The sequence below is a fragment of the Rhinolophus sinicus genome, linkage group LG17, assembly GCF_036562045.2.
Source record: "Rhinolophus sinicus isolate RSC01 linkage group LG17, ASM3656204v1, whole genome shotgun sequence".
NCBI classification, from domain to species: Eukaryota; Metazoa; Chordata; class Mammalia; order Chiroptera; family Rhinolophidae; genus Rhinolophus; species Rhinolophus sinicus.
The window spans coordinates 23,668,929-23,689,403 of NC_133766.1; the positions used below are offsets into that span (position 1 = coordinate 23,668,929).

A 20,475-nucleotide genomic window follows, 5' to 3' on the forward strand; every position below is an offset into this window, starting at 1 on the left:
ATGGCACTTAAAGTCATAGCAATGTACGAGAATTCGTAGAGAATGCAATGTGTGGTCAAGAGTAACGAAGAGTGCTACTCTTTTCAAAAGGAAAAAAAAGAAGTTTCTCTTCAAACATGAAATTTACCCGATTTGTCTGTAAATCAGTTGAGCCATTACTTCTAGGTGTATAATTGTTTCTCAAGTTTCCTAAAAACCACCAAGGCAGGCCGGCTACATCCCACTCCTCAAGCCCGAGGTCCAGCCTAGATGTCTCATCTTGGGTTAAATTTTCTATCAAGTCTTCATCTACAGAAGTCAAATGAAAAGGATAACTATGTATACAACCCTTAAGAATTAAGACTCTCTTTATAATACTTACAATCTCTTTATAATATAGGTAAAAAGAAATTCCTACTCCCAGTAAGAAAGAATCAGAAATCAAATACCTGTCTCAGTTGCAGAGCCCAAATCTCTTCCCCTGTTTAGGCTTCATTAGCAAGTAATGTCACTAGAAGTAGATAATCATTTATCAAGAAATCTAAACTCTGAAAGCCTCCAAACAATGGCATTGTTCTAAAAGGATTTCTAAATGATCACTTACTGTCATTTTAAACATTCCTACCAATGTAATAACTAAACAATGACTTGCTCTAGTACATGGTATCTGAAAATGGCTTGATCCATTAAACTGCAAACAGCGATAGCACAGAGGCCCAAACCTTGGAATAGATGCAAGGGGGTATAGACCATGACACACGCAATCACAAGGTTGTCAAGGCAGGCTCATTGGCACCATATATTTTGGGACATTTCTCAGGAATTCATGTTTGATAGGTAATAACCACTATAAAATGCTGAACTCTAGGTTGTCCAAATATATACATATGTCCCTTCTGGATCAATGGGCCCTTTTAGAGTTAAAATAGCTATACAATAATAAATCCAAAAATACTGCAAATCCAAAACACATTAAGGACCCACATATTCCAGGTAAAAGATCTTGTGTCATACATCTAAATGACATTCAAGGTGCTTCCTAACCTAAAGTTTGTTGCTAATGCATGAAATTCTTTTCTTTCTTTCCCATCATGTAATTTTTTGTTGTGCTTTATTCTTTTCCTACTTTCTCATTCTCCTCTACGTTTTCTCCTAATGCACTAGACATACGATGACAACCATGGATGTTTAAATGTGCTGAGGTACATATGGCTGAAAAAAATTCTGCAATAAATGGGTATGTGCTAAACAAAAGATGATCCCATCGACTTACAAATTACGTTGCTCCTGCCCATCTGTGCTCAGGGAAATTTCAACCTCCTTTTTAGTTACTCACTGCTGAAATTATCAGAAACCAAACTCCTGAGATAGATATTCAAGTTACCTTCCTCTGTTCAAGCTCTGTAAATTCTCATGGAAGGTATGGAAATAGGCCATTCTTTCCACATATAAAAATGCTGTCCTCTCCCTACACATCCTTCTGAAAATACTAAGTTATTTCTTCTCAAAATTAAATTACAAACTACATACCTTCTTGAATTGGCTGTTCTTATTTTTTTTTCTTTTTTTATTCCCCCATCCCCCACACAGGAGAGGTTCTCAAGCAGTGAACTGGGACATTCGTAAATTGGCCCTAGAGCTTGATATTTTCAGATATTTACTAAACAGTTAGCTTTTATTTTTGCCCATCTTTCATGCTTAGTTGGCTTTCCTCAGCACACTTCAGGGGGTGGAGTTTTGTGAAAAAGAAATTCTTGGAAAAGTGGTTAAGTGTGTAGCTCATTCATTCATTTCGCAACTAGACGATGATAACCTACTGCTACGGGCCAGGGAGTAACCCCCCTCCCCCACCGAGACACTGTTTTCTTTCCTGTAGGGATTTTAAGTTTCCCTTAAGTTTTCTTTCCCCCAGTTTCTTAGCTCCCTAGTTCCTGATCTCGGCTGTTCTTACATTTTAAACAGCCTTCTAAGTAGAAAATAAGGACCTGCATTTAAAGAAACAAAATAATACGTTTGACGCCATACAGACTGCAATAAGCTCCAAGGTAACCAGATAACGCAAAATTCAATTTATATACTCAACCCAATTTGAAGAAAATAATCCAGCATGATAAACTGATTCAATTTTAACTAAATATTTGAAACAACTTCAACAGCATAACTTTCTGGGAAGTTACTCGAGGTCTAACCTGCCATTGCTCCAAATGTGAACCAGGTACTAGAAACCATCATGCCATAAAATACATCTTTGCAGAAAGAATTTTAGGAGATAAGTTTATAAAGTAAGGCTTGGGGGAAACTTCCAAACTTCAATGAACTCATTTAACCTGACCACACCACATCTAATATGGATGGCAAAGACCTGATGACTATCACCCAAGGGCCAAAGAACTACTAGGTTTATAGCTCATTCTTGGCTCTGAGATATTAAGTATATTTTATCATCTTTGCAAACTTCAAAAAGCTATGAAATTTTGCATGAAGCTAACAAATCAAAATTCTAACCAGATCAAGTATGTACAGGAGTTCCAAGGTTTAAAAAAAAAACCAAGGCAGCTACGTTACCAGCTGGCAAACTGATAAATGTATTGCTATCTTCTATTAGCAAGCTAGCTAAAGGAAAAGTCTTGCTCTATCCCAGCAATCATGGGTTGCTAAAAGAGCACTACCATCTTCAAAGTTAACAATGGTGACTAGGGTAAAAAAAAGTTTTCAGGAAAGAATGAAAAATACATGACATATGCACTCCTACTTCACATGCAAAGAGACAGCAGTATTTTTCAAGTTCTCTATATCACGGTATTAATTAGGTAGTGCTTAATTTGGATAGTTGCCATTTCTAGAAATCATCAACAAAAAAGAAAACTCTACATAGCCTTAATTTAAAACTTACCTTCTTTAGAATTTGTGCATTTATGCTGGGAGGTAGACAGTATGGGAGTCTTGCCCTCTTCAGTACTTTTCCTGGAATTAGAGGATTCCTCTGCACTTTCCTGAAAGGAAGGGAAAGGTGTCTATCAATGCAACAGAAACGACTGAGACCAGGGGATGTAGCAGTTCCATTCTGGCTCACCAGTCGTGTGCAACACAATGGGTTACGCACAAGAAAGATAACTCTGGAATTCACAACAGTCATCAAATAAAGGCAACATCTCTCCTCAACCCACTCTGAGCAGAGCTAGGAGAATCCCAAACCTGAGGGGGGAAAAAAATCTCTGCACAAAAGAGCAAAATCTACTGTTAAAAATAGGCTATCAATATAAAGCCTTTAGCCTACTACAAAATTAGGCACAATTCAGAAAACATGTGAACTCCTCATCATATACCAAGATGACCATAAGGTTTTCCCAGGTTTGGGGAAGCTTTACAAAATGGCCTGACATGAACTTAATTGCAACAAGCCTATTAAAATCTAATAACGCAGTTTCCTCAAATACCTATGAACGTACACCATCACACAGGTGCACACACAAACCCCAATGAAAATGCAACTGGAAGAACTGAAGATCAGAAGTGCTACATCCCAAAGAAAGATTCAGAGACTGGAACTCTGTATGAGCAGAACAGAGAATGTTCACTCTGTCCCTGGTCTGTGAACTCCCAAGAACCTTTCTTATTAAATTCTTACCACATTCAGGAAAAGGTCTTGGGAGTCCAAGATCCATAGGTACAGAGAAGGGGCCACTCTGTACAAAAAAAGAAGTCACCATGTGGTGATTTTACCTTCAGTTGGTCTTGACTTGGAATATCCATATTTTGATCCTGTGCGATAGCGAGAGTCTGAGCAGCATCTGGATAGCAAGTAAAACAAAAGGAAAACCTTCCCCGGTAATAACCATTCTTTCCACACAAAAAGGACCTCAGCAAACAACCCTGGAGCCAGGTTTGGTCCCTAGAGATGTACTACTCCATGTTGGCTGGAGAAGGCTCTCACCCAAAAGAATGAAAAAAAATCAAAAACGGTAAAAACCACAAAGACCAAGACAGCCTATACTCAAAATATATTATCAAAATATAATCTGCAGGAAAATGAAAAACGGCTACAAAATGTTCTTCCATAGCGAGCTTTCAAATTTTAACATGAAGAGTGATTCCGAGCAGGGAATAATACGGAGTATTTTCATCATCTCTTCCTATAGGTGATTTATTACCAAATTTGCCTAACTTGTAAACAACAAAAATGGCTTGGCTTCTTAATTTAATTTTTATTTTCAAGTGTTAAAAAGTTATAAAGGGTTATGAAATCTGAAAATCTGGAATTTTCCTCACTGGCTTCATAATACAATAGCATCTTTATGTGAACTTACATTCTAAATGTCAGTGATGATTTCACAGTTTAAATTCCCATCACCTGAATATAGGTGTGTGTTTTTTTATCAACAAGTCCTACTTTTCCCAGTTACTACAAACATTTCCTAAGAAGGAAGAGGAAGCAGAAGTTTTGCTCAAAGCTAATAAAAAGCAAAGAAAACAATAACCTGAGAGAAATTCTTAGATAGATGAAAAGAAATGTGTTTCAAGGACTTGGAAATTTTTCAAGAACATAAGGTAAAAACTTAGCTATAGGAAAAGAACAAGCTGCAGAGAATTTAATAACTTGGACCACTAATTATATGAGGCTATATGTAACTGAGAGGCACATAAATAAGTCTTATCAGGGATTGGGTTCATCAGCTACTATCAGGTCCAGCGACCTTATGGAAAATACCATCCTCATTTATTATAATATAGACTGCCAGAGAAGGAACCCAGATCCTACAACTGGTATGACAATTCAGTCGTCTTGCACAAAGCAAACATTTTCAAAATTGTAATTATAAAGAACACTGTTTTTAGAAGCATTTTTTTATAGATAAATGGAGACACTGATACTGATTTCTTAAAAACAGCATTTTTAACCACAGCGGCCTTCAAAGATCAATTAACATACAATGCAGATGAAGCATTTCTTTAATAAAGTAATTCGATTACTCTCATTTATATTCTAATGCATACTACCTTACTTAGGTTAAAACAATTAGAAGCAAAAAGAAGTTATCTAGGAAAACTACAATGTACAAAGGAATTGTAAAATAATACAAAGTTTGTCATATATATATTTCATTTTATTAGCATGCATGTGGAAATTTGGAGAAATGGTTTATAAAGAACCACCCTAACTTTAAATAATGGCATTTTATGCAACCATCAAAATGAAAGGTCCGTCTCATTTGCAAAGGTATAAAATAGGTGATAATGGAAAATACTTTTCTCATTTGTCCCTTCAAATAAATCACAGGCAATCCATTTTATGGAGATCAACAGAGATGGCCGTCAAGTACCCATCCAGGTGCAAGTCAGAGCAGACAATCAAGTTACTGTGGGGCAATTGCCTGGTTTTGGTCATTGTACTAAGTTATGTGAGGTGTTACCATTTGGGGAACCTAGGTAAGGAGTTTAAGGAACTCTTTCTAAGGAAATTTGCAATTTTTTGTGGGTGAAATTATTTCCAAGTGAGAAGTTGAAGAACAAAATGTTTTAAAATTTTACTGTTCAGAGAAAAAAAATGTGTTTAAAAAATTAATTGGGGCAAATTCTGTTACAAGCAAGGGTTAAGGAGATGGCACAATGAAAAAAAAACAAGGGCTGGCCAATCAGAAATGTCTCCTCTACCACTTAATCAGTGGCATCTGACGTTGGACAAATCACTCAATTAAAAAATCCTTAGTTTCTTCATCTCCAGACTTTCTTCACAGGGTTGTTGTGAGGATCAACTGAAATGTTTGTTATAGAAATGTTCATTTTAATGTATGGCATGTTAAACTCTGCAGAGGAAATGCAAGAAAGAAAACGAGAGAGAATAAGTGAGAATTACACCCACTCTAGGTATTCAGAGAACAGATCAATCAGAAAACAAATTTAACTGAAAGAGTAGAATAGCAAATATAAAATCCTCTGTGTATGTCAAGCCTGTAGTGACAATCCCAGAAAAGCCGTACTATTTCACAAGTGACTGAATTTCAATAAAGCGCCGTATCATTTGCAAGGCCTTCCCTCTCAAACAGAAATCTACAGCTGGGTGAAATGGGCAAAGGCTCAATGAAACCAACAGGCTTCAGAAACCAATGTCAGTTCCAAATCACATTTTAATCACTTTAAAGTAAATCTTTATTAGGAATGGATTTTTTTCAAGCTATTTTTTTCAGTAAAATATTGAAAGACAATCTAAAGGGATTACAAACTTGGGCTTTCTTTAAAGGACAGCGTTACCAAAATCTAATTTGAAGCTCACAAAAGGGCTTCAAGAGGGAATGAAGAAAAAAGGTTCATTATTTAGAACTAAGAAATACAGTTGTATTTCAATCATATGCAGTGTAATTCACTTGTCTCTGACACATCACACTTCAGACCCAAAGCAGTGTCCTGCATGTACCTACTAACTAAACTCAGAGGGCAGTATTTAAAATGTATGGAATCCAGCAAAGGGTTAGACAAATTGGCCTTCAAACAACAGAAAGCTAAAACCATTGAGTGAAAGGCTCTTGGGAGACTTTTACAATATTAATAAGCGGGCATTTTCCCGCCAAATCGCGTTGTAACGCGGGGCTTTTTTGACATTTTCTTGCCAAAATTAGACTTTCCGTAAAATATTCATATCTTTCGATCTATTTGATATTTTTCTATGAAACTTTCAGTGTTTTAGTTTAAAAAGAGGTCTCTATTTATTTACTTTGCAAAATTTTTGCCGGTTCCAACTAGAGGCGATATGACGAGTTTACTCGTTTCCCACAAACAATGTGTTAACAGATGGATCAGGGTGACACATCACGTGAGTCCACAGAACCTTAACATCACCGAAAGAGGAACAGGCAGACCTTACAGACTGATGTAATGCAACAGATGTACAAAGTACCACCTATGAAACCTTCCCAGCAAAAAATTTAAACTTGAATCTATTCCAAGTACTACTAGTTTACCAAAAATAGAATAGAAAAACATGTTAAACAACCTCGCAGAGATACAACCTGCAAATCCTAGAACTAGGAAATGCTATAGGACAAGTGATCCATTTTTTCACCAAATAAATGACATAAATATAAAAGGAGCATTAAGTTTTATAGATTAAAGGAGACATATCAACCAAATCCAATGTGTGGACTTTGCATCCTGATTTGAACGAGCAAAATGTAAAAGATATTTCTGACATAACTGGGGGTAACTATACATAAACTGGCTATTGGATAGTATTATGGAGTTATTACTTAGTTTATTATTAATTTTGTCGGTTGTAATAATGGCATTGTAGTTATGTTCGAAGAAAAAAATCCTTATCTGTTAGACTTTAAAAATATGTCTAGATGAAGCAAATATGGCCAAATGTTAGCAATTACTAAGTGTAAAAGGAGCACATTAATTATACCAATCTCTCTACCTTTAGTATATTGGAATTTTTTCACAATAAAAAGTTAAATAACATAGTAGTCATATTCTGTGTGACAGTATCCCTCCCAGTCATGCCAAAACAGCATTCCATCTCCATCCTGATCCTTTTATTTTCCCATCATTTGCACCCTCAAAGCTGTGATACAGACTGAAAAAATAGGATGTGACATACCTGTAGTAGCAATGGTTAAAGCAACCAGATTCCGTCTTAGCATAGCGTAGAGAGGGCTGTAAAAGGGAAAATCAAAAATTAATAACTCCATGGTTTTCCATTAAAATGTTAAGTGTATTTCTAATATGCTATCTTCCAACTTTCTCTATAACATATGGACAGACAGAATTTTTTCCCCAGAATATACCTTTTTTCATTATTAAAATATCAAAATGTTAATGCCCAAACCCTTGTGTTACTTTGCCCCCCATTAAAAAACTAATTAATTTACATTTTACTTAATTAATAACAGTAACCCACATGGGTAGATTTCCTTTGCAGGCTATTCCTTCCTTGTACGAAGTTAAGTTCTACATTTTAATTAGGGAGTGGGTGTGAAAGGGAGTCTTACCAAAGTAAGACAAAATGAGCTCAGAAGTCATTACAAAGCTAGAGAAGGAGAACACTGGCTTCTCAATTACTAATTAGCTTTTGATTATATAAATTAATAGTGAAATATCTTGTGCAGCTAGAGAAAGTCACATAACAGGTCAGAGTAGCTGTACTGCGATTTTTATGAAGCTCTTCGACCTCAAACAGCCCAGCCAATTCTACATTTCTTATCGCCTCACTCTTCCTCTCTCTGTTTACAAAATTCAAGCTCCCTACTACCTGGGCCTTTAAATATGACGTTCAATCTGCCAGAAGCACTCCTTAAACCAGCCCCCTCTACTTGCCTCATTATCCTTCAGCTCTCAGTTCCAGTATCACTCCTCAAGGAACCTCTCCTTGATCCCTAAGGCCCTAAACCCCAATCCTCAACACAACCTCATGTACCTCTTTTCTATAACACTTACCACAGTGTAATTTCACCATGTGTTGGTGTGATAATTTGATTAAGATGGGGAAGCGCACCTAGCTGTCTCACCACTCTTTAATTAAGCTTCATAAACTCAGACTGTGTTGGGTGGGCGGTTCCCTCAGTTGGTTAGAGCATGGTGCTAATAACACCAAGGTTGCCAGTTTGGGCCACAGTGAGCTGAAACCTTCTTTAAAAAAAATAAAAATAAAAAAATAAAATAAAATCAGACTGTGTTTGTTGTTCACTACTATGTTCTCAGGCCACCTGACATACATAGGCCCTTAACTATTTGTTGACTAAAGGAATAAATAGCCATTAATAACTTATGGAAATTAAGTAGTTATGTATAAGCACCCAAAAAGATAAACAAACCCTCACTCTTTTTACCTTGGGTCTTTCACCGAGAAGCTCTGACATCCTAGGAGCTCTCCCAAAAGATCTCCCCCACAATACACCATATGCTGCTCCCGCGGGTCATAAAGCTGCTTCATTGTTATGTACTGGCCTAGATAGTGCATGACCTGCATGAGAATAAAATACCTTATTATCGTTCTGGATATTAACAGAGCCTTACGTTTTATAATAGAAATGTACTGGTCTGACAATGAGAAAAAGTGGTGAACTCACCTAGTATCCCCTTAAAAATTTCCTCACCTGTCCAAATAAAGGGGTCTGTTCTATTACCAAAAGTAATAAACTTTAAATTTACCTAGGTCATAAAAATATTTCCCAAGTCCAAGGGCACATAACTACTACAGGCTTTTGATGTGTGTTCACTGAATTCTTTCTGACAAAGGAAGCACGATGGTTAATAAGCTGTCAGCACTATAAGTACACAAAACAGAATGTAAATGTTTATTAAAAATTTAGTCTATCTGGCTCTTTTCACAGTTCACAAAATGGAAGAGGGGGACACAGTGTTCATGATTCATTCAAAAGTTAAAATTTATCTAATTTTTTTCTAATGTTTTCTCCAAGAAACAGATTTTTCAAAAAATGCTTAATAATGAAGTTCACTTAATGACAGTAAGAACTTTGTTATCACAGATCACAAGACCAAAAGCAGCTATCTTTAACTTTAGGCCCCAATGTCTCAATGATTATTAGATGTTTGCACAGAAGATTTTTCCAACACTGTTCCCATTAGAGCAAGGACGCTCCTAGGCACCCCTACATCCCAGCAACATGTCCCAGTATTAATGAAGTTCTCCTATCTAATCAAGTATCTATGGAAAAATAAGATGGGAAGAGCATCTACTGGAAGAAAAAGGAAGAAGTTTCATATTTATGTCTGTCTAACTTTCAGAAAAAATAAATCCAAGTACACAAAATAAAATCTTCTAAAACACTACTCTAAATCTGTATATACTGCTACTATTCTCATTACACCATACTGCCTCAATGCACATACTGAGAACCAGTATTTAAAAATAAAAATTTAGGGAATTCCTCTTTATGCACCAGGTAGTGTCAAGAGTCATAATGGAGACCTTATCATGTAAATTGACTCTGTCCAACTTTTTCCCCAGTGAAACATTTTCCCTGAATGATATGTACTTAATTTCTTCTTAACCCAGGCAAACTTTGCCATGCTACTGAAGGAGATGCCATAATTTATTATAACAACTTTAATGATATAAAAATCCACACTTTAATAAGTTTTTTTAATACGACTTATCAGAATTTTAGCAATATAGTACAAAACTATGCACTTAATTTAAAATGATAAAAGGAAATATGAGTATTCCAGATAATCTGAAATGCCTCGAGATGTGTTTCCTTAAGAGGTATAATGGCTCAAGAGGGCAGCACTGCTGATAGGTATAGGTGTGGAGCTTTTAAGCAAAGTCAAAAAAGCTTGCTAATAAAGAGAAGGGTTTTAGATCTTTACCTTACTAAATGCAAGCAGTTGTAAGAGATTAACATTTTAATACTGAGTCTTTTCTACTTAAAGAATTTAATTTGTTTTTGTTTAAAAAAATACTTTAGGGGACAAGATGGTGCAGTATGTAAATGCTGTGTTTACCTTCTCTCACAACCACATCAAAATTACAACTAATCTACAAAACAACCATTATTGAGAATCACCTAAAATCAAGCTGAGCTGAAGCCTTTCAACTAAGAACTTGCAGCAGAAGCCACCTCCAGACTATTAGGAAGGTCAGAGACGTAGAATGGGCTGGTCCCACACCCATGTGTGACCATTAAAGACCAGGAGAGCTATTTCGGCTGTGGGGGTCCCTTCCCATCCCCTAGAAGGGCAAGAGATCCTAGCCCCACTCCAGCCCAGGATTCCAGTGCTGGGGAGAGAAGTCTCCGTAATTTCTGGCTGTGAAAACAACCAGCGGAGATTGTGACTGAGTGAGACTGAGTCCAGCTGCACTCACAGGTGCTCCTCTTAAAGGGACTGTTCGTGGACTTACCCACCAGTGGAATCACTCGCTCTGAGCTCCAGCGCTGGAGCAGCAGCTGGAAAGGAGGTCGGGACAAATGGTGGGGAATTGGCTTGGAACGGGGACTGGAGAGGTGGCTTTCTCCTGGACAGGGGAAATGGCGAAGGCCATTGTTTCTTTGTTGAGCTCTCCCCCTTCCCAGCGTGCAAACACAGGTGGCCGCCATTTCTGAGTCTCCACTGTTAGTTCACCATGCCCTGGAGATTTGAGACCTAGCCCCACCCAACTTTCAGGCACACCCAGGCTAGATCCTGCTCCATAGGGTCAGCCCCTGTACAACTCTTCCACTGTCGTCAAGGCCAGTCCTCACAACCAGTAAGCCCAAGGGTCAGTCCCTCACTTTGATGTGCAATTATCAACCAAGGGTCAACTACAACAGGAGGGCACACACAACCCACACAAGGGACATACCTGGAGCGTGTGGCTCAGGTGACCAGAAAGACTGCACCACTGAACCCCACAGCACACCTATTACATAAAGCCACTCTACTAACACCAGAAGACATAGCAAGCCCAACCTAATACATAAAAACAAACACAGGGAGGCAGCCAAAATGGGGAGACAAAGAAACATGTCCCAAATAAAAGAACAGAACAAACCTCCAGAAAAAGAATTAAGCGAAACAAGAGAGAAGCAATCTATCAGACGAAGAGTTTCAAACACTGGTTATAAGATTGCTCGATGAGCTCAGGGAGAACTTCAACAGAGAAACAGGAAGCATAGAAATGGAGATGGAAACCAGAGAAAAGACCGAGTCAGAAATAAAGGATACAATAATGGAAACGAAGAATATATTACAGGGAATCAACAATAGATTAGATGAAGCAGAGGATCCAACTAGCGATGTAGAAGATAAGGTAGCAGAAAACACCCAAACAGAACAGCAAAACAGATTCTTTTTTAGAATCCAAAAAAATTGAGGAGAGTTTGAGGGGCCTCTGGCACAATATCAAGTGTACCAACATTCACATCATAGGGGTACCAGAAGGAGAAGAGAAAGTGCAAGGAATCGAAAACCTATTTGAAGAAATAATGACAGAAAACTTCCCTAACCTGGCGAAGGAAATAGACATACAAGCCCAGGAAGCACAGAAAGTCCCAAACAAGATGAACCCAAAGAGACCAACACCAAGACACATCATAATTGAAATGCCAAAGATTGAAGACAAAGAGAGAATCTTAAAAGCAGCAAGAGAAAAGCAGTTAGTTACCTAAAAGGGAGCCCCCATAAGACCGGCAGCTGATTTCTCAACAGAAACTTTGCAGGCAAGAAGGGAGTGGCAGGAAATATTCCAAGTGATGAAAAGCAACAACATACAACCAAGATTGCTCTGTTCAGCAAAGCTGTCATTTAGAATTGAAGGACCAATAAGGTGCTTCGCAGACAAGAAAAAGCTGAAGGAGTCTGTCACCACCAAACCAGCATTACAAGGAATCTTAGAGGGACTTCTTTAACGTGGAAGGGGGGTTAAGGATGTGTGAGAGGGGAAAGGATTAAGAAGTACAAGTTTGTTGTTATACAGTAGTCATGGGGAAGTAGGGTGTAGCATAAGGAACATAGTCCGTCCATAATACTGTAATAACTAGGTATGGTGCCAGATAGGCACTAGATCTATCAGGGTGATGATAGATGGAATGGGGTTGGGGGCAGGGTGAAAAAGGTGACATCATTAAGAAATACAAAATGATAGTTAATACAGTATGGGGAATATTATCAACACTGTTGTAAAGATCATGAAAGGTACCAGATGGGCACTCGACTTATCAAGGGGATCACATCATAAACTGTGTAGATGCCTGACCAATGCACTGAAGTAGAACAATACTGAATGTCAACTATAGCTAAATATATAGGTATCTATAGTCACGGGATGTGGAGCACAACATAGGGAAGATAGTAGATAGTATTGTAACAGCTATACAAGATGTCAGAGGGGTAGTATCTTGGGGGGTGAGTTATCACTTTATACGGGGTTTAAATGTCTAACTATTACGTTGCTTTGTGCACCTGAAACTAATTAAAAAAAATACTTTAGAAGCTAAGTTATTTAAATGCATAAGTGTTTAAAATAAATCACAGTGCTCAAGAGTATCTGACAAATTTATAATGCAAAATTACCACATTAATATCCTGCCTGGCAGCATAGCCTGTAAATCACAGACAGTGTCATTTTTTAAATCTATTGCATGTTTTGCATTTTAACTCTGAGATCAATGAATTCATTGTTAATCTTATGTTTAGTTGACAACACATTTAAAAAAAAAATCTAAAGAAACTATCAAGTTCAATGTAGCATGTGGTCTTTAAAACAGCACAAGCTGCCTCTCCAGTGCCTCAGCAGCAGAGCTTCCTTTCTCAGGGCTAGTTTCAGAGCTCCATGTTCATCAGCTTCTCTTTCTCAACTGCTCTGAAAACTGATGGCTTACCTCTGTGACAGTGAAGGTTTCACCTTGTGCACCTGCTGCCTGCAAAATCTTCAACAGTGGCACTTTTGGTCGTACCTGATATAAACATAAAATAAACCTGCTATTTACATTTCAATTAGATTGGTTTCTGAAACCCTAGGAAACGAGAACCCCTTCAACATTTTTTTAACACTGGTATTTACTAAAAACATACAATCTTCCAATGCATAAAATAACTACAGATGATCAATTATTATTTGTTACTTTCCTGGAAAATGACATTTTTAAAAGACAGCATTCATACCTACTATGATGGCTAATAATAAGAGGAAAAAGTGTTGGCGAGAACATGGAGTAATTGGAAAACTTGTGCATCACAAATTTTGTGGGAATGCAAACATTGTGGGAATGTAAAATGGTACAGCTGCAGTGGAAAACAGGTTGGTAGTTCCTCAAAAAGTTAAACGTAGAATTTCCATATGACCCAGCAGTTCCTCTCCTAGGTATATACACCCAAAAGAACTGACAGCAGAGACTCAAGTATTTATACACCAGTGTCCATAGCAGCATTATTCACAATAACCAAAAGATGGAAACAACCCAAATATCACTGATAGATGAATGGATAAACAAGATGTAGTAAATCCATGTAACGGACAGTGACTTTGTCTGCCATCTCTTGACTTTGATTGTGGAGTCTGACTTTAGCCACACAATTTCGTTTTATAATATTATATAGTCAAATTTGTCTCTCTCCTTCTTACAGCCTCCAGTTTTGTCTTAAGGCCTCCCTCACTAAAGTATCACAACTATTTTCTAAATTTTCACTTTTTACATTTAAATCTGAAATTTGTATACAAGGTATCACAACTATTTCCTAAATTTTCACTTTTTACATTTAAATCTGAAATTTGTATCCAAGGTCTGACGTCTTAATTTGTTTCCTTCCAGAGATGGCCAATTATGTCGAAACCATTCATTATATAAGCCACATTTTCCCCCATCAAATCCAAATTCCACCTTTATAATATATTGAGCTACATATTATATATTATGCAATTTTATGAAAACACAAAACAAAATTATATATTTTGATATTTCAGAGGTATAGATCTGCAACAGACACACCAAATTGATAACAGTGTTATCTAACAGGGAAGGGACTTCGGGAAAAGGGAAGAAATGGGTCAAAAGTCTGTGGATTACAGATAAACACACTATAAAGTTTGAATCTCTTAAGAGTGCATTTGCCATTTAAAATTGATTTTTAAACAAATTAATTGGAATGGAGCGAGACAAAAAACAAACTTATATAACTTGGCCCCCAATTCCACACTAGCTACCCATACCCTAAAACACACTAGTTTTCAAAATGTTACCATTGAGCAATCAGTAACCTCCATATATTTATTTAATTAATGACCAAATTTATGAACATTGATACTGCTTACAGTATCAATATGACATTTTAAAATGTCGTATTTTATGACATTTTAAAAAACAATTCTTTCTGCTCTGCATAAAATCCTACAGTCAGTGAAGTCAGCTATTTCCCCTAATTCAATTTTTTTAAAACTTAGAGGAAAATATGAATGCCTAAAAATGATTTACCTGCTTGATTTGTCTTGGAGAGATCCTGCAAGCACTGTCAGATGTTGAACACTGGGCAGAGGTAGAAAATGACGCCATTTTGGCAGTGAAGAAATTAGTCTGTTGATGAATCTAAAAGGAAAAAAAATTACAAAATCTGGGGTGACCGGATGGTTTAGTTGCTTAGAGCCGCGAGCTCTCAACAACAAGGTTGCCAGTTCAATTCCCACATGGGACGGTGGGCTGTGCCCCCTGCAACTAAGATTGAAAACTGCGACTAGACTTGGAGCTGAGCTGCGCCCTCCACAACTAGATTGAAGGACAACGACTTGGAGCTGATGGGCCCTGGAGAAACACACTGTTCCCCAATATTCCCCAATAAAAATTTTAAAAAAAGATTATTCTCAATCTTTAAAAAAAAAAAATTACAAAATCTCTTCTACAGTAGAATACAGTAAAAAATTTTCTTTAGGATTTACAAAAAGCAGCCAGCAGAAGTAAAACAGACACAGGCACATGTCAGAATACCTTTCACAAATGCATTAGACCCATGCTGAGGTTCTTGATGTTCTTCTGATCACTTTCTACCCTGTTTCCCTGAAAACAAGACCCAGCCAGACAATCAGCTCTAATGTGTCTTTTGGAGCAAAAATTAATATATTATATTATATTATATTATATTATATTATATTATATTATATTATACCCAGTCTATGTTATAGTAAAATAAGACCGGGTCTTACATTAATTTTTTTTTATCCAAAAGACGCATTACAGCTGATTGGCTGGCTAGGTCTTATTTTCGGGAAACACGGCGTTGAGACGGTTTTTCCTGCAAGCTCCCCCTAAGAGCTCTGTCCCCCCTCCTCCTCCCTCCTTATCGGAGCTGTCTCCTGCAGGCCCTCCGGCTCAGAGCTCTGCCCCCTCCCCCTCCCACACCTTATCAGAGATGACTCCTGCAGGCACCATAGTTAGAGGCCTCCCTGTCAAAACAAAGTTGAGGGATCGCAGCTGCTAGGGACGGATCTCCCTGGCACCCCGGCCAGACTTCAGCCCCCCAACCCGGAGGTCTAAACATATAAAATAAAATGCCTGACCCCAGTGAGTGCTCAGTTCTTTGGGAAATATCCCACTGGGCCCACTAGTGTAATAAAGCTGAGTTCTCCTTGCCCTCTGGATGCCGTTTGTGTCTCTTGGTCCTCACCGTTTTTTCCACAACGGTAGTTCAGATCCTGGCAAAAATCTAATGAGCTTAATCAAGACTACAAACAAGCCTATGCAATCTGTTGGCTTAACTTCTGGAATATGAAAGTTTTTAGTTTCAAAGATGAGACTGAGGGGGACTAAGGTTTTGCCACCCCAAAATGTGCCTTTTGGGATATTGATTTTAAGCTGGTTATTAAGAAACAAGACTCAGAAAAGAACCTTGGACACACACACACCCCTTTTACCTGCCTAAAAGAATTCGGACAGAAAAACCTGCTTAAAGGAAGGGAACATCAGCATCGTAATATAAACTGAATGTGGCCGAGAGCAAGAAATCTAGCAAAGCCTGTTTCCCTCAGTCCCATTGTTTTTGGATGGCCCGGCAAGAAATTACTATGTTTGCTCTTTCTCTACACATAAGAGGGGAGGAACAAGGTGAAATGGGGGCAGTTCTATGACAGCGGTATACTCTGTGAGGAAGAAGCAGTTCCTACTTTTGATTGGTTACAGGCAACAGCCCAAAGCTCAAGCACATGCAGGATTCCGTGGTGTCTAGTGGCCAGCTAACTAACAGACACTTCGATTCAAAGCTCCAAGACCCATTCAGGAATGTGAGCAGTCCTCATTACCTGGCCCGCAGTTAGTAACTGGTTAATTATTCCTGCCTTTTTCTCTAGCAGCTGTAATTTAATTTAAAACATCTCAGAATGTCTCTCTTGTCGACAGCAATTACATACCTACAAAACGGGCTAAGCCCCCTAAGGGGGACATGTATGATCAAGACAAAGCATGAACTGAAACAGAGTAAGGTTTAATTAAAAATTCTCACCTTCTACTTTTACTCCTTTAAAAATAAAAGTTATAGAACAGGAAAATAAATGTTTAAATAAACTTGCTTTAGTTTACTTCAGGCTTTTTCTAGTAAAAAGATGACAAAACAATCAGTGAAATTTATGAACAAGCCACACCAGGGAAAGGGTGAAGGGAACGTAGAAAAACCAACAGATAGTCTGGCTAAAACAAGATTCCTCACTCTTCTGAGAAGACTTTATTACAAAGTATAAATTCCTCCCTCCTATTAGCTTCCCTTCCTACAACATGGGAAATCTAATAGGATAGGAGCATAACTTACAATTATAAAGCAGCTAGCTTTTAATTGGCATTTCAAACCTTACAAACTGGGCGCTAAATAAAAAAATACCTTTCCTCCCACCTTCTGAATTCTTCTAGCTTGGGTTAATAATCGAACTAAGAGACAGATTAACAGGAAAAAAGATCAAATGTTTAATGCATGAGCACGAGGAATTCACATAAGCATGAAAATTCAAGACAGTGAGGCAAAACTGGGTATACCAGAGGTGCCAAAAAAACGTATACAAGCGGACACTTTGGTCAACGTTGCTCAAACAGTAGTTCCCCATAATCAGAAGTGTCTGGATGCTGATGGTAACCACTTGAGCACCTCTTGTAATTGCGGAAGTCAAACGTGACTTGTATTCATCTTTTGTTATCGGTATATACTGAGTATCACAATTTTAATACAGTTTTCCTTTCTTAAAATGTGTATACATTTTTGGGCACCCTCTGTATATGACATTTTGGACAAAGGAGAAAAGGGGGGGGGATGAGATCTTAGATTTCAAAAGTGAGAATGTACAGGTAATTGAGGAAGAGAGAAACATACAGGGCAGGTAAATTTTTGCTAAGCAACCCAGAAGCCATGGTTGGTGTTGGGGGGAGATTTAGTAAATCGGCCCCTACTTGACACCCTCCCATCTACCACACTCAACTCGGATAAGGCTAAGGTATGTTAAAATTTCTTACCTGGAGCAGGTTTTTCCATTTGCTCTTTGGGGGTGGGGTTGGGGGGAACACAGAACCAAAGGTTCTTTCTGAGTCTTGTTTCTTAATGACCAGTTTAAAATCAATATCCCAAAAGGCAGCTTTCCGTTGGCAAAACTTTGGTCCCGGCAAAACCAATCCTGATCTCCCCAAACCTGCTAGTCCTAGTCGTCCCCATTTCAGTAAAAGGAAACTCCATCCTTCACGTTGCTCAGGTCAATGACCTTGAAGCCATCCTTAATTCCCTTTTCTCTCACACTCTGCATTCAGTCCATAAATAAATTCTGAAGCTGTAGGTTCAAAAGATTTCCAAACTCTAAGCACTTCTCCCTGCTTGCATCACCCCTGCGCCACTCCAAGCCACCGTCTCCTAACTGCATGAGCCTTCTAAGTTATCTTGCTCCCACCCTTGCCCCTCTAGCTCCTAACCTCCTTTTGTCTTTGCCCAAATATCAGTTTATCGATGAGGCCTTCCCTTCAATGACCACGTTTTAAAACTACAACTCCCAAGCCCCCATGGGGCTTCTTCCCTGTTTTAGTTTTCTTCACTGTCCTTGTAACCAACACATTATACATTAATCACGTAAAACATAAGCTGCAAGTGGGGAGGGAGTCATATTTATTTGTTCATTAATATATCCCCAATGCCTAAACGAACAATTATATACATGGTAACAGCATCTTGCTGGATACAAATACTGACAGTGTGGGTCAGCTCCAAAAACGGTTCCCAGTGAACAGCTCCCAACTGGCTCTGTGACATAAGTTACTTAATAGGATGCAGCTGTTCAACAAAAAATGTTAACTTCCAAGGAGGAAAGTCTTTTTTAAAAGAAAGGATTTTTAGGCCATTGTAAGCAAGAAAGACAGGGTCCTGGAGCATAAAGCGTGAACTACCAGCAACATGGCTGGGTGAAAAGACGACATGGCCACCATCCTGGAGTTCTTGAATGTTTTTATACATCAAGCAGGAGGGAGAGAGAAGCCATTCTGAAAGAATTTACATTAGCTATTGGCAAAGTGGGTAGAAGACACTCAAGTGAGGCCAGCTCTGGGGCCCAGGCTGGGACAGGCGCAGAGTCAGCAAGGAAGACGTGTCTGGCCCAGGGGATTAGCTGTGGGCAGCAGATGGGAAAGCTCATGTGTAAAGAAGCAGTGCAGGTGCCTGGGGTTCTGTGGGGCCTGACTATTCTCTCTTTTGGATAATCGGGAAATAGCCACCTGGAAATAATCCTAAATTCCAACAGATATACAGGAATGTGAGCAGTCTTTTTTCAGAGCTGGTCCACAACTATTAAGAGGCTAACTGCCCTGTACCTTTCTCATTCTCCAGTCACTGTAATTTAATTTAGAACATGTCAATTTGTTTTGTCTTGTCACAGCAGAATAATAATGTTCCAATTCCAGGCCTGGCAGCTTCGTTTTTGTGTTTTTGGAGGCCCCGAAATCTGGCTACTCTACTAGAGACCAGCTGAGGCCCAGCCTTCCAGCCGTACTCTCCAAAACACACATTTTGGGACATTTCTGCCCCAGCTGACACCTTTCTACAGCCAAATGACAGACCACAAGTGAAAGCACCAGAAGAACCATGCAACTTAGCCCACAGAATGAAAAGAATAAAAAGGCTGTTGTTTTAACTCAATAACTTGTTGGGTGGTTTATTACTACATAGCATTAGACAAGCAAAACACATGTCACAGACTTAAAGAGGTCTTACTCTGTCCCAGGCACACATATTAACCCGTTTAAAATTTAAATAATCCCACGATGTAGGCAGTATTATCTTTATCTTACAGATGAGGAAAGAGAAGCATAGGAACGTTACCTGCCCAAGACCACATAATAAATTGCTGGATAAAGATTTCAAACTCAGAAGAGCTCTTAAGTCCTGACTTCGCAATTATTTTTTTCCCATTAGACCTCAAGTGCACAAAATGAGACGAATCACAATCCTTTCCTTCAAGACATACTGTTGTTCATCCATACCTGGCCCACTGTCACTTGAGTCTTTTTAATAATGCAATAAGCAGCCACAAACTAGGACTCTGACAATCTATATCTAACCATATCCCCAACCCTAGTCCCCTGCCTCCCAACAATCATCTGGAATTCTGTTTTGATTTTCTTCACTTCCTTTTTATGCATTTTAACGCATAAAAATGGAATCCTAAGAACTACATATGTATATTTTAGTTGCTTTCAACTTAAAAAAAAGACAGGTATGTTATATGTAATTTTAGGGATTTTTGGTTTCCTAAAATAATTTTCACTTCAGTTCTTTTTTAAAAAGAATTTATTGCGGTAAACTATATATAACGTAAAATTTACCATTTTTACGTGTACAATTCAGTAACATTAAGTACATTCACAATGCTGTACACCAGCACCACTATCCATCTCCAGAACTTTTTCATTACCCCAAAATGAAACTCTGTACCCATTAAGTAATTCCCCAATACCCCTTCTCCCCAGGCCCTGGTAATCATTATCCTATTTTCTGTCTATGAATATGCCTATTCTAGGTACCTTATGTAAGTGAAATCATACAATATTTGCCCTTCTG

The 20,475-nt window shown here is 38.2% G+C and overlaps 1 protein-coding gene across 11 annotated transcripts in view; it reads right to left on the reverse strand.

Annotated features, from left to right (window-relative positions):
• Positions 1-20,475, reverse strand: part of MDM4 (MDM4 regulator of p53) — a 52,854-nt gene that overhangs the window by 22,252 nt on the left and 10,127 nt on the right. For 3 of the 11 annotated variants that reach the window (XM_019711392.2, XM_074322301.1, XM_074322300.1), the window contains 7 exons: positions 14,886-14,996; positions 13,296-13,370; positions 8,802-8,935; positions 7,574-7,629; positions 3,703-3,770; positions 2,873-2,972; positions 128-288 (listed from right to left, as the gene is read on the reverse strand). In XM_019711392.2, the coding sequence (XP_019566951.2) occupies positions 128-288; positions 2,873-2,972; positions 3,703-3,770; positions 7,574-7,629; positions 8,802-8,935; positions 13,296-13,370; positions 14,886-14,963 (672 nt within the window). In that variant the 5' untranslated portion in view covers positions 14,964-14,996. The other 8 variants (XR_002135821.2, XM_074322302.1, XM_074322303.1 and 5 more) reach the window with 5 other exon arrangements.